The following is a 14,462-nucleotide window of genomic DNA, read 5'->3' on the forward strand; positions in this document are numbered from 1 at the left end:
TGGGTTCAAGTGATTCTCCTGCCTCAGCCTCCCGAGTAGCTGGATTACAGGTGCCTACCACCACGCCCGGCTAATTTTTTGTATTTTTAGTAGAGACGGGGTTTCACTGTGTTGGCCAGGCTGGTCTTAAACTCCTGATCTCGTGATATACGTGCCTCGCCTTCCCAAAGTGCTGGGATTACAGGCTTGTGATGCAATCTTGGCTCACCTCAACCTCCACTTCCTGGGTTCAAGCAATTCTCCTGCCTCAGCCTCCCAAGTAGCTGGGACTACAAGCGCCTGCCACCATGCTCGGCTAATTTTTGTATCTTAGTAGAGACAAGGTTTCACTACATAGGTTAAGCTGGTCTCGAACTCCTGATCTCAAATGATCCACCTGCCTCGGCCTCCCAAAGTGCTGGGATTACAGGCGTGAGCCACCGCACCCAGCCAGGACCATCTTAGAACAGCCTGGCAGTTTCTGAAAAAGTTCATTTTTTGCAGTCATTTCACTTCTGAGTATTTACAGGTCTAGGAGACGTGAAAGCATATGTTCACACAATTTATGTGCACAGATGTTCATAGCAACTTTATTTGTAAGAGCCAGTATATACTATACGATTCCACTTATATAAAATTCTAGAAAGATGCAAACTAATCTCTGTTTCCCTGGCAATAGGAGTATGGTAGAAAGAAGGGGAAGGGATTGAGAGGCACCAGGAAACTTTGGGGTGATGGATATGTTCATTATCTTGATGCTGGTGTATACAGCTGTCAACTCACCAAATGATGTACTTTAAACATGTGCTTTTCATTGTATGTCAGTTATACCCCAGTAAAGCTTAAAAACAGTTTTATAGAAAAGGAAATGTAAGCACAGCTCAGCTTTGAGTAGCACAAATAGTCAAATAACGTAAATATGGAATTTTAAAATCAAAATATAATTATATTGGGGCAATGGAAAGTATGTGCAATTTGGGAGTGGGGGTTAGGAGAAAATCCTCATCTTCCACAGTGGGAATTCAGTAGATAAAGTCTGAGACTGAAAAAGTTTGGAAGGATCAGCATAGGCATATTAGGTTGCAGTGAGCCGAGGTCACACTACTGCACTCCAGCCTGGGCAACAAGAGCAAAACTCCATCTCAAAAAAAAAAAAAAAAAAATATATATATATATATATATATATATAAAATCAGAGCCTCCAAGTCACACCCCAAGTCTGCCCAGCTGATGAGGGGGGCTCCGTGCCCATCTCCAGGACCAAACTGGAACAGGTGCCCAGTTGAGAGGGCTGGGGGCAGTCCTCCATAAGATCATGTGCCCAGGAAAAAGTCTTCATGTTTCTAAGTGGAACCCTTTTACGAGCACCAGGCAGCTTTTGCTTTGAGGAGCTCCAGTGGTTAGTCTCTTGGGGATCCGAAGATTGGAACTTAGATGCTTAAAGCCTGCGTGAATTGAAGGATGCCCGCACTCTTTGTATTTCTCCAGTAAGAGCCCTGCATGAAGGACAGTTAAGAAAATGTCATGCTTCAAAGATAGTCTACATCGTTTCCTCAAGCCACGGGAGAAACACAGGCCTGATGACCTATTAAGTCTCTTTCTCTTCTTCCTTTTCCAGGTGGTCACTTCTTTCATCGAAACTCCTTGTCCCCTCGGAGTCTGGTGTACGAAAGCGAATTCTCCACAATCGAACCTTCTTTGGACATGTATGATGAGAACAAAACCTGAATTTTAAACATGGGCTGTTGGGGTCACTGCTTTTGTGATTTGATTTCTGATCACCTTTCTTATTTTGTATTCTCCTGTCAGCATCCGTTTTGGAAGAATGGCAGCACTTTCCAAGCACAGGTTGGGGTTCAGGGTTAATTTGCAAAGTTCCCCCAAGGTGAGGCTTTGAGGACAGTAGTATATTGCCCAGGTGAGCCTTGTGGTGTTGAAAACCCGCCCAAGCTGATCGTTGAAGGTGGGCGCCCAGCAAGCCTGGCTGTTTCCAGAGAAGAGGCCAGGCCCAGGATTGATGTTGCACTGCAGACGCATCTCTGAACAATCACATGCTGTTCTGTGCCAGGGAAGCTGGGGTTTTTAACATTCTTTTGTGGTCCCTGCTTACGATGCACACTGCCCTGTGAGAGAAGCTTCCTACCCGCGTGGAGTACAGGTGATGCTCCCTGACCTGGCTCTGGATGTTCCCCTCTCGCTTATTCTACTTCCTGCTGAAGAGCCCCTTCTAAAGGGGGTTGAGAGAAGGCCTTGCCTTTGTATCTCCTCTGAGACTCTGACCACCCACTTCCTGCCGGGGCAGGGCCGTGGGAGACGCAGGCCGTGGGGCCGGGTCTGTGTGTGGGGCCAGGCAGCCATCTGCGTCGCTGTTTTCCAGCCTCCGTGTTGAGCATGACGTAAAGTGACAAGTGTTTAAGTCAGCACGAAAACACTGAAGGCCCCTCCATCCCTGCAGCCTGTGGACACGTCTACTCGGCCACCCCTCAGTATAGAGAGTGTGTGTATAGGGAGGTGGCACCCGGGAGCCCAGCCCAGCAGTGTCTCTGGGCACAGTGACTTCAGGGGGGATGGCCAGCAGTTGTGAAAGACAGAATGATCTGGAATGTCTCACTGGGGAGACCAAACCCCCTTCTCGCGGCAGATACCAGATAAGCACCCATCTTCAGTGTCCACTGTGCTGCCCAGTTCCCTCCACCAGCCCCAGCACAGCATGAAGAAGGCACATGAGCAGTGGCCGCCAGGCTTACAGGACAGGGTGCAGCGGCCAGCATCCCAGGCATCAGGCACATGTGGGATCTGCCCACACTCCTGGGATGACATCGCATTAACATGATGAGAAAATTGCATCTTCCCAGTAATCCCAGTACAGAGCCACCGTGGGCAAATTTATAAAACGAATCTGCACACCCTCTTTGCAAAAGGGCACACCTGAGTTGAGTCTGCCTCTCCTCGTTGGTGTGAGCTCTGTGGGGGCGTGAGGCGCACAGACCCTTGCCGTGAGAATAGGAACCTCAGTCTCCACATGCCCAGGGTCAGATCCTACAGCAAGCGAAGCAGACGCGTGAATCTCCCCTGCCCTGTTCTCACTGACTGTGGAACATACGTTTGAAGTGAACACTTGCCATTTTTCCACGTGCAGCTTCTCCTAAAGTGTCTTTTCTCCTAACGCGTCAGTGACATGCCTCAGACACAGGTGGGCCTGAAGGAAGCCTGCAGAGCCCCGGATGGGGACAGCCTTCAGGAGCGTAGTCAGAGAGCAAGCAGCGGCATTTGGTGTTCGCTCGTTTGAGACTAGAACGGTGCAGGTTTTAAAGGTCTTAGCAGCTTTTCTGTTTTACCTTTTACCAAGGGCTTTGGGGGTTTCTTTGTTTTTGTTTTTCTTTATGATAGTCTTCGTACTATAAAAATATTTTCAATGAGCAGCTTCAATATAGGATTGTTCAGAAAAACAGGTTTCCCCATTGGGCTCTCAGAGGATGAGTCTGCAGGAGGCTGGAACCCGTTTGCTGGAGGTTCCAGACATGCGCCTGCATTTGTATGTGTCTGGCCCACCTGAAAGGTAGGAGAGCTCAGTTCGGATCGTTGCGTGTGGTCTATACCACCTCCTTGTTTTCCCAAACCAAAACACAGACCCCGATGTCGCGTTTTCTCCTGATTTGAGGTCTTACCAAGCTGTATACGTTAAATTCCACTCAAGACAGTTTCTTTACCGAAAAGGTATGAAATTACTTGAGAAGAAATACAAATTTCAGGCCTCTAAAATCTGTCTCTTAATATAACATTTGGATTTCTGGGAAATCTGGGGCACACATTCACTGTAGAATAACCCAGGAGGCATTGCTTGCAGGGGAGCGTGCTCAGGACAGTGCTCTGGATCCTAGCTTGACACCCTTTTCTGGAAAATCGGGGTCACTCTCTGGCTCAGCTACAGAATGGGCTCTCTTTGTCAGGAGGGACACTAATTTCTCATTCAGGTCATGCTCTTCAGGAATAGACAGGGTGATTTGGTTTTTGGTTTTGGGTTTTTGTTTTTGTTTTGAGACAGAGTCTCGCTCTGTCACCCAGGCTGAAGGGCAGTGGCACCACCTTGGCTCACTGCAGCCTCCACCTCCTGGGCTCAAGTGATCCTCCCACCTCAGCCCACTGGGTAGCTGGGACCACAGGCACGTGCTACCACGCCCAGCTAATTTTTGTGTTTTCTGTAGAGAGATGGGACTTTGCCATGTTGCCCAGGCTGGTCTTGAATTCCTGGGCTCAAGCAATCCACCCCCACCTCAGCCTCCCAAAGTTCCGGGATTCCAGTTGTGAGCCACCATGCCCAGCCAAGAATGGCATTTTTCTTTTTAATCCCAAATAACAGCCTCTTTACTAGCTGCTATGCTGGGGGAAATACCTGCTAAGTTGGGGCCCTGGCAGGAAGTGGCCGGGGCTGCTTGTCCGGTGAGCATTGTGAGGACACACGTCGCCACATGGGCAGCGCTGCCCTGAGGCGCTTGGGGAGCAGCGTTCCGCCTGTCGCAGGTGTGATGGGGTGCGGAGAGCGAGTGTCTCGATTGTTACAAGTCTTGCCACCAGCAGCGGTTATTAGGAAATGTGTGACAGCCTCAGTCATTGTTGAGGGGGGAACTATTTGAAGTAAGGAAGAGGCTGAGGAGTGAGCTATTTACGCCACACACACGCGCCCCTGCATCCAGTGGACTGCTGTGAGCTGGGCCTGTGCCCAGGTGAGCAGAACCATGGGCATGTGTGGCAGGATGAGCAAGTCTGGGGCCAGGGCAGCCGTCAGCGTCCTCTGGGAGTTGGCTATGACTATTGAAATGCAAATGCCTAAGCTTTGGTGATTTTTTTTTTTTTTTTTTTTTTTTGAGACGGAGTCTGGCTCTGTCACCTGGGCTAGAGTGCAGTGGCGTGATCTCGGCTCACTGCAACCTCCGACTCCCGGGTTCACACCATCCTCCTGCCTCAGCCTCCCGAGTAGCTGGGACTACAGGCGCCCACCACGACACCCAGCTAATTTTTTGTATTTTTAGTAGAGACGGGGTTTCACCGTATTAGCCAGGATGGTCTCGATCTCCTGACCTCGTGATCCACCCGCCTCGGCCTCCCAAAGTGCTGGGATTACAGGCATGAGCCACTGCACCTGGCCAAGCTTTGGTGACTTTTAACATCTTAAGGGAGGAGTAACCCTTCTTTCCTGTGAATCCAGAGGGAGGGGAGGGAAGGCCAGATAGCCAGGGCTTCCAGCGCGGGAGGCAGAGCTTGGCAGCCACTGGTGGTGGTGTGCATGTCTGCCCAGGGCTGCCTGCCTCTGCCCTCCTCTTGGGAAGACAAGCTCTGCCCCCAGCTAAAAACTCCTCACAACCCTGATGAGCCTTGCTTTTGCAGAGAGGCCCCATCTCCTGGCTCCCCTGGTGGTCCTCAGGCCTGGCTGAGAGGCACATTCACGAGGCACTGTCTTGAGCACTGGGGTCTGGCACCTGCCAGCTTCCCTGATGCAGCAACAGCCTCAGCTGCCAGTGAGTCTGTGACATTTTCCAAAGTATTTTTAAAAATGAGATTACTGCATTTTCCAAACTTGACATTTCCTATTGGCTTTATAAGCTCTCTCATATTTTCATTACCCTCACATCCAATCCATTCGAGCTACATGCTAAATCAAGTTGGTTTTTTTATATGTTTATTTTTTAGAGACAGGATCTCGCTCCATCACCCAGGCAGGAGTGCAGTGGCACAGTCATGGCTCGCTGCAGCCTTGACCTCCTGGGCTCAAGTGATCCTCTCGCCTCAGCCTCCCCAGTAGCTGGGACCACAGGCTCATGCCACCCACGCCTGGCTGAAGCTAGTTTTAACTGAAGAAAAATCAAAGTGTTCTCTTGCTGTTAACCTTTATTATTGAGGCATTGGCTCTGCTATAGGAAAACAAGGAGGTGACGTTAATGTCAGTGGTTGACATTAACCACTGGCAAGTGACAATGTGGTTCCTTGACAAGTGGTTGCTGCTCATAAATGTCATGAAACAAAAACACTGATTTTAGAGAAGTAGGATTCTACAGTTAATATTGCCAGCAGACTTTTATTAAGCTCTCACTCTGTGCCAAACACATACTTGAAGTTGGGGTGAATCTGTGACCATTAAGATGTTGGCTGTTCTAGACAATGGGCACATTATCAAGCAACTGGGATGTGAGAGCAAATGGTAAGAGGGTGAATCTGGATGAGGAGGGACTTCCAGGGCACAGGTGGAGGAGAGGCATTGCAGCCCTAGAGAGGCCCAAGGGAACAGTCAAGAGAAGGCGGGGACAGTGGCCAGGCGGTGAGGGCAGCACTTCCTGGGCAGGGAAGGCTCACCAGGGGGACCAGACTCCTGTCTCTGTTTGGAAAGAAAAGGAACAGTACTGGGGGTCAGGGAGGCTAGGCACGGCACCAGCCTGGGATGCCGCTCCTGCCTGAGGGGCCAAGGCAAAGGGGAAGCATTCACAGACCCCACACCGGCTCTGACGCCAAGTGGAAGAGGAGGGAGACTGAAGCAGAAGCCTGGGCTTCCAGGCCTGGTGCCTGGCCGGGTGTTGATGGGACCCAGGGAGAGTCCCGTGGGGGTACTTTGGGTCTGGGCTGGCAGGGGCTCTGGAAGGAGGCATCGAGGTGCCAACCTGGTGCCCAGGTGGAGGTGCAGTGGGGGAGAGGTGGCCAGGGTGCAGACCCCCGCATCAGAATGCCTGCGAAGCTGTGGGTTTTCTGTTTGTTTGTTTGTTTGTTTTATTTTGAGACAGGGTGTCACTCTGTCGCCCAGACTGGAGTGCAGTGGAGCCATCTCGGCTCACTGCAAGCTCCGCCTCCCAGGATCAAGTGATTCTCCTGCCTCAGCCTCTTGAGTAGCTGGATTTACAGGTGCCCGCCACCACGCCCAGCCAATTTTTTGTATTTTTAGTAGAAACGGGGTTTCACCATGTTGGCCAGGCTGGTCTCAAACTCCTGACCTCAAATGATCCACCCGCCTTGGCCTCTCAAAGTGCTGGAATTACAGGTGTGAGCCACCGCACCAGCCTGTTTTTTAATTTTTTTTAGAGACAGGGTCTCACTCTGCCCAGGCTGGAGTGCAGTGGTGTAATCTCGGCTCACTGCAGCCTCGACCTCCAGCGCTAAAGCGATCCTCCCACCTCTGCCTCCCGAGTCACTGGGACTACACATGCATGCCACCACACCCAGCTAATTTTTAAAAAGTTTTTAAGAAACAGAGCTTCTCCATGTTGCCCCGGCTAGCCTCAAACTCCTGGGTTCCAGTGACCCTCCCGCCTTAGCGTCTCAAAGGGCTGGGATTACAGGCATGAGCCACCACACTTGGTCAGAAGCTGTGTTTTAAGTGGACATGCCATCTTGTCCTGCTGAAGTATCTCCATGTAATCACAATATCTATGGCACCCAAATCTCCTCCTTCCTCCTCCCTCCCCCAACACACCCCCACAGGCATGCACACACTCCCACGCGCTGGAGGCAGAGTCTCCCAGGGGGGGCTGGCCAGGAGAGGTGTCCCTGAGTTCAGATGGAGGTGGAAGCCAGAGTGGGGCTGGGACCGCCCAGTGACATGAGGATGGGGCTTGGGATAAAGCCCTGGGGACACTGACATTTAAAGTGTGGACAGAAGGAGCTACTGAAGGCAACAGATTTAGAAAAGCAGTTGAGTATGATTTCTTCTTCAAGGAAGGCTGTCCAACTAGCTCTCACTTCCTCTCCTGTGTTCAGCGTCACCCGGAAGCAGAGTTTAATGTGACTAAAGTCAACACTGGCTCACACTGTCAGGGAGTGTGGGGAGATGAGTAAGGACTCATCGCAGGGCGATACCCACAGCTTAAAATAGGCGCCTTCCCCTCCCAGGTCTGGTTAGGGCAGCTGTTACATATGAGGGGTGTGGAGTTCTGTCTTGTATTTTGGCCGTGTTGGTAAAGCATTCCAAAGCTTCGACACACCCTCCTTTCAGCCCATTAGGAAAGGCTGTTGATTGTAATATTCACACAGCACCCTGGGCTATGGTTAAGAGCCTTGCAGAAGGACTGGGAGAAGCCCTGTGTATTTGAAGTATTGTCGCATCAGAAAAAAACACCGGAAGAAGGCAGGTTGGGACAAGGTGCCTATGTCTGTTCCTTGGAATTGCTTTCCTTATTGTCCGAGGCAACTACAGGGAAAGCAAAGCATGAGCCCCCAAATCCGCACCTGGGAGGAACGTTACCCTTCGAGGCATGGGACTGGCTGGCCCTGTGTCTCATGGGGGCTCTGAGTTTCGAGGTCACACTGGCCTCCTGAGGCCTGGCTGAGAGGGCTGGCTTGGGGGTCAGGAGGCCCCCTGTAGCCATGAAGCTCCTCTGGGGCATTGTTAAAGGTTCACCCTCTTTTTTGTGGATGTCCTGGAAGATCCCAAGAAACTGAGCTTTGAAGAACAGAGGCCGAGAGGGTCTCCAGCCGCCTGTGTTCTCCACAGCTGTGGCCCCACAGCCTCCAGTGACCATGGAGGGGAAGGTGCCATCCGTCTTGGCTGCTGAAAGGGTGATGCTCTTACGCCTGGGTCTTGGCTCCTGTGGTCCCGCAGAGACCCTGTGGGGGCCGCCCAGTCGTCACCTGGACTCATCTTGGGTTTTCCTTCCTTTTCCACCCTAAGCTCAAGGTATTTTTTTCCTGTTTTCTTCACTCTAACTTGGGGAAGAAGGAAGATCCTTTATGGAAAAGAAAAAAAAAAACACCTTTGAACGTCTTGCAACTTGAGTTTTAAGCTTTCAGAAGGATTCGGTGCTGCTGGCCCACTCAGACCCCTGCCTGGGCCGTGGAGTTCCTCCTGCCGGCTCCTCCTCCCTGTGCACACACCACAAAAGCTCTAGGCGGCCCAGCCACCCCCGTGAAAGCAGCGCAGGTAGCCAGACGCCTCCAAGGCTCCCGTCCTGAGCCGAGGGTGGCACCTTGCCCAGCGCACATGCATTCTCCTGTGGGAACTCGGGGGGCATGTGGTGAGCAGGCTCCTGTCAGTTGGGGCAGAGGCTCCCGGCCCATCTTTGCTCTCCTCTCAGGCTGCCCAGCTCCTGGCGGCACATAGTGGCTGGCAAGGCTGACTTGGCCTCCTCAGTTCCCCACCCATCCGCGATCATCGCCTTCCCTGGCCGCCTCTCTCTATAGCCACCGACATCTGCGGAGCGTCACAGACAGTGGTTCTGAGCTGTGGTTTACAAATTTAACCCAACACAGAGTGAATTCAAATTTGCTTTTGGAACACCCTTTATCTCCAATTAAGTGCAAGTATATTTACACTATGTGATATTAAAGGACTTCTCCAATGACTGGGAGGTACTGAACGAAGATGTTTGTGAAGAAACGGTGGGGTGAGGTGGTTAGGTAGAATATAACGTCCTGGCCATTTCTCTTCCTTCAGGCGAGTAAGCGCTCCTACAGCAGAAAGGCTGCGGATTGCTGGCTGTGCTCTGTGGACTGGGCCAGTAGGTGTGGCCCAGGTCCAGGTCCTGGCACCTCTGCTGGGCGCCCAGCCTGAGATGACACGTGCCATCCTGGAGAGAAGCAGAGAGGGTGCTGTCTCCAGGCGTTCTCCAGACAGCCTGGGCCTGGCTTGCCGAGCGAGCTGCAGGAGGGGATCTCCTGACGGGGGCTTGGGACCAGATCTACTGCAGAGAGGCAATAACTCTGTCTAAAAAGAAAACTTGTCCTGTATGATTACAAAAACAGGGAAAGGCTCCAAGCTAGGAAATGATATTTGAGGTGTGGAGAACATTCTCACCTGATGGAGTCATCGTGTTTCTGTACAGGAGGAGGAGCTGGTGCAAGCCCTAGGCCACATGTGTCACCGTTGTTTTGGACCCTCCGTAGCTTTTATACTCATAGAATATTAAAGTTGCCCCTTTCCTATTTGGGTCATTGAAAGAGCCCACCGCACTCCAGTTCCTCCTCACTATGCACGTCTCAGAAGATGGCGAACAAAACTATTTTTCTAACTCTAGCACAGGTGATGTGGGGGTGGGGAGGCTTGGGATATACCTAAATGTGGCGAATGATTTATCTTCCACCTTGAGGGATGACAAGGAAACTATGCACTTGAATTTTAATTAAAATTTTAATTCATTGATAATTTAATTCATTGATAGCTTGTGCCAGAAAGGACAGTCAATGTTCAAGAAGCAAAACTGATGATTACCTCAGTTTTGGGCCTCCCTGTAGGGGGAGTTTTCTTGTCTGGAACGCAAACACCTACGAGTAGAGAGTGTGAGCTGGTTCTTGACAATCAGATCTCATCAACCCTTTGAAATGTTCTGGGCAGCTCAGCTCCTCGGTCTGCATGGTTGGTGTAAGTATAATCAAGTAGTGAAATTGTATGGTACGTACTATATGCCAACAGTGTACACCTGTATGTGCAGAATTTGCTAATATAACCATTTCAATAAAAACCTACTGAAAAAGCTGATTTGACCACATGGAGTATTGGTGGTGGTAACGTGTATCACTGAGGACTCTCTTGGTTACAAATGACAGAAAACCCAACCAAAACTGGCTAACACAAAAGGGGAATGTAATGGCTCCCAAAAGCCAAAATGCCCAGGGGCGCCTATGTCAGGCTTGGTGTGATTGGACCCTCAAATGCTGACACCAAGACACATGCCAACTTTGCTTCCTTCTTGGGAACCCCATCCGTAGGCTCAGGGTGGCAGTAGCCCCATCAACACAAGAGCCAGTGCACTTCCCCAGGAGGTGGCCCAGGTCAGAACGGTATTTCCCTGGCCCAACTGGCTTGGTTGGAGGCACGTGGCCATCACCAGCCAGCCCCTGTGATCACAGATAGAATGCACTGATGGCCTCAGCTGGCATGGGCACCACCTCCACAGCCCAGGAGTCCATGCATCTTCACCTGACAGACAGGAGCTGAGTGTTCTAAGGCACGGTTCCCACTGCAGAAAAATGAGCGACACTGCACAGACAGAAGTGAATGCTGGGGGCAAAGGCAGCACGTGTCCGACACGTGTGGAAAAGAGCTGGAGCCAGAGGCTGGGCGCAGTGGCTTACACCTGTAATCTCAGCACTTTGGGAGGCCGAGGCGGGCAGATCACTTGAGGTCAGGAGTTCGAGACCATCCTGGCCAACGTGGTGAAACCTCCTCTCTACTAAAAATGCTAAAATTAGCCAGGCATGGTGGCATGCACCTGTAATCCCAGCTACTTGGGAGGCTGAGCTAGGAGAATCGCTTGAACTTGGGAGGCGGAGGCTGCAGTGAGCCAGGATCGCGCCACTGCACTTCAGCCTGGGAGACAGAGTGAGACTCCATCTCAAAAATAAATAAATAATAAAATAAAATTTTTTTTTAATGGGCAAAGGATATAAATAGACACTTCTCCAAATAAAATATACAAATAACCCAAAAGCACATGAAAAGATTCTCAACATCATTAGTCATCAGGGAAATGCAAATCCAAACCACAGTGAGATACCATTTCCCACCCTCTAGAAATGAGCATCAAAAAACAGAAAGACAATGACAAGTGTTGACAAGATATGGAAAAACTAGAACTTTTTTTGGGGGGGATGGAGTCTCACTCTGCTGCCCAGGCTGGAGTTGCAGTGGCGCGATCTCAGCTCACTGCAACCTCCACCTCCCGGGTTCAAGCAATTCTCCTGCCTCAGCCTTCCGAGTAGCTGGGACAAGCACACACCACCACACCCGGCTAATTTTTGTACTTTTAGTAGAGACGGGGTTTCACCTTGTTAGCCAGGATCTTGATCTCCTAACCTTGTGATCTGCCCACCTCGGCCTCCCAAAGTGCTGGGATTACAGGCGTGAGCCGCCGCACCCGGCCTAGAACTCTTACACGCTGCTGGTGGGCACGTGGAGTGCTACAGCTGCTTTGGAGAGCAGTGTGGTCACTGCTTAAAAAGTGAAACATTGGGGCCGGGCGCGGTGGCTCACGCTTGTAATCCCAGCACTTTGGGAGGCCGAGGCGGGCGGATCACGAGGTCAGGAGATCGAGACCACGGTGAAACCCCGTCTCTACTAAAAATACAAAAAATTAGCCGGGCGTCGTGGCGGGCGCCTGTAGTCCCAGCTACTCAGAGAGGCTGAGGCAGGAGAATGGCGTGAACCCAGGAGGCGGAGCTTGGAGTGAGCCGAGATCGCGCCACTGCACTCCAGCCTGGGCGACAGAGCGAGACTCCGTCTCAAAAAAAAAAAAAAAAAAAAAAAAAAAAAAAAAAAAGTGAAACATAGCTGTACCACATGACCCAACAATACCACTCCTCAATATATGCCCAAGAGAATTAAAAACACATATTCATACAAAGACTTGTATACATGTTCATGGCAGCATTATTTATAATAGACAAGAGGGGTAAACAATCCAAATGTCCATCCAAATGAATAAACAAAATGTGGTGCATCCATACCATAGGGTACTATTCAGCCATCAGAAGGAATGAAGTATCAATACATGCCACAACATGGGTGAACCTCGAACACGTTATGGGAAGTGAAAGAAGCCAGACACAAAAGGCCACATATTGTAAGGTTCCATTTATACGAAGAAATGGCTAGAATGGGAAAAATGTACAGAGACAAAATAGATTGATGGTTGCTGGGGCAAAGCCGGGGGGAAGTGGGAAATGGCAGCTAATGGGTAAGGGGTTTCTTTTGACTTGATAAAAATGTTCTGGAATTAGTGATGATGGATGCCCAGCCTAGTGAATATACTAAAAACCACTACGTTTTGCACTTTAAAAGAGTAAACGTTATGGAATGTGAATTATATCTCAGAAAATAAAAAAGAAGTAAGCTTAGCACGCACATACTAAGTGCTCAATAAATGTTTGCTCTTTTTCTTATAAAAAATCATTCTCGAGGAGTGGTCTCCAGGTCAGCAGCATCAACATCACCTAGGTACGCGTTAGCAATGCAAACACCCTGGGAGGGAGGGGGCAGCAACCTGTGTGGTTGTTTTTTGTTTTGTTTTGTTTTCAGACGGAGTCTTGCTATATTGCCCTGGCTGATTTTGAACTCCTGGCCTCAAGTGATCCTACCACCTCAGCCTCCCAAGTGGCTGGGACTACAGCAGCCTGTTTGAATCAGCCTTCCAGGTGATCCTAATGTATGCCCAATTTGAGAACCACTGGAATTAAGGAACAAGATGACTCTTTACCTCCTCTCAGGGTGCTAAAAAGTGCAGTTCTTCCAAATTCTGTCCCTCTAGAGAGCACAATGACAGTATTAGTTCAAACTTCCAAGGTGTTGAAGAAAGCCCGCCTCTGCATCTTGAAAGCTGATTCCTATATCCAGCAACATTGCAGAAGACTGCAGATTACCCTGGGTGTCAACTGCGTGTACCTACATCCATCACACCAAGATTCTTGAGTGCCAATCACAGAAACCCACCTGGAAGCCAGGTCCAGCTCCAAGGATAGTTTAACTGCCCCCTTCCCTTTGCCCTCTAGCCAGATCCTGGTGAGGGTTCCAGCCAGCAGCGTGACCCCACATCCCAGTCGACCCCGGACAGGCCCCAGGCCCGTTGTCCCAGCTGGAGTTGACAGCCCCTTCATGCAGAAGGCCGTGTGTGGACTGGTGCTGCCCCTGCAGGCCAACACTGGGAGACCAGGGACCCGCATTCGCGTGCAGCCAGCCTCACCCTTGCGCAGAAGCGGCCACTGGACCCAGGGCCAGTCCAGAACTCATCCCCAGGGCCGGCCAGCCTCTGTGACCCGTCTGTCAGGGGAGGGGCAGCACTGATTTCCAAGGCCTCCTGGCACCTGCCCTGCGCTAGAAGATTGTTCTAGTCTCCGGCCCCAGTGTCAGAATTCTGACAACTGGCCGGGCGTGATGGTTCATGCCTGTAATCCCAGGACTTGGGAGGCCAATGTGGGCGGATCACCCGAGGTCACGAGTTCGAGACCAGCCTGGCCAACATGATGAAACCCCGTCTCTACTAAAAATACAAAAAATTAGCCGGGCGTGTTGGCGGGCGCCTGTAATCCCAGCTAAAGAGGCTGAGGCAGGAGAATCACTTGAACCCGGGCGGCAGAGGTTGCAGTGAGCTGAGATTGAGCCACTGCACTCCAGCCTGGGCGACACAGCAAGACAATGTCCAAAAAAAAAAAGAAAAAGAAAGAAAGCTGAGAATTAGGAGGAACTGCAAACCCTTTTCAGGCGCCCTTTGCAGTGCTAACACGCCCCGGGTTGCACGCACAACCAGCCAAAAGCAGCCAAACTGCTTCTTTACATCTTTCTCTCACACTGCACAGCTTTCAAAACGCCAGAAGCCCTGCTCTGCATAGCGGCTCCCCTGTCTGCGAACTGGGCCGTTCCGTTCTGGGCCCAGGCCGGAGGCCGCGGGCTGGACCGCTCCAGGAGGCCAGGCTGGCGCGCGCCCGAGGCCGGGGCTGAGGGGGCGGCGCGGGCCTCGGGCCGCGTGCGTGAGCGCCACACGCCCGCCAGGGGGCGCCGCCCGCCCGGCCCCGCC

The 14,462-nt window shown here is 51.2% G+C and overlaps 1 protein-coding gene across 1 annotated transcript in view; it reads left to right on the forward strand.

Annotated features, from left to right (window-relative positions):
• The window catches only part of RNF130 (ring finger protein 130), a 159,334-nt gene extending 148,896 nt beyond the window's left edge, over positions 1–10,438 (forward strand). The window contains exon 8 of the mRNA XM_055284940.2: positions 1,598–10,438. Within this exon, the coding sequence (XP_055140915.1) occupies positions 1,598–1,707 (110 nt within the window). The 3' untranslated portion in view covers positions 1,708–10,438. The remainder of the gene's footprint in view (positions 1–1,597) is intronic.
• Positions 10,439–14,462: the final 4,024 nt, after the last annotated feature.

This window comes from Symphalangus syndactylus, chromosome 7, assembly GCF_028878055.3.
Source record: "Symphalangus syndactylus isolate Jambi chromosome 7, NHGRI_mSymSyn1-v2.1_pri, whole genome shotgun sequence".
In the NCBI taxonomy this organism is placed as follows: domain Eukaryota; kingdom Metazoa; phylum Chordata; class Mammalia; order Primates; family Hylobatidae; genus Symphalangus; species Symphalangus syndactylus.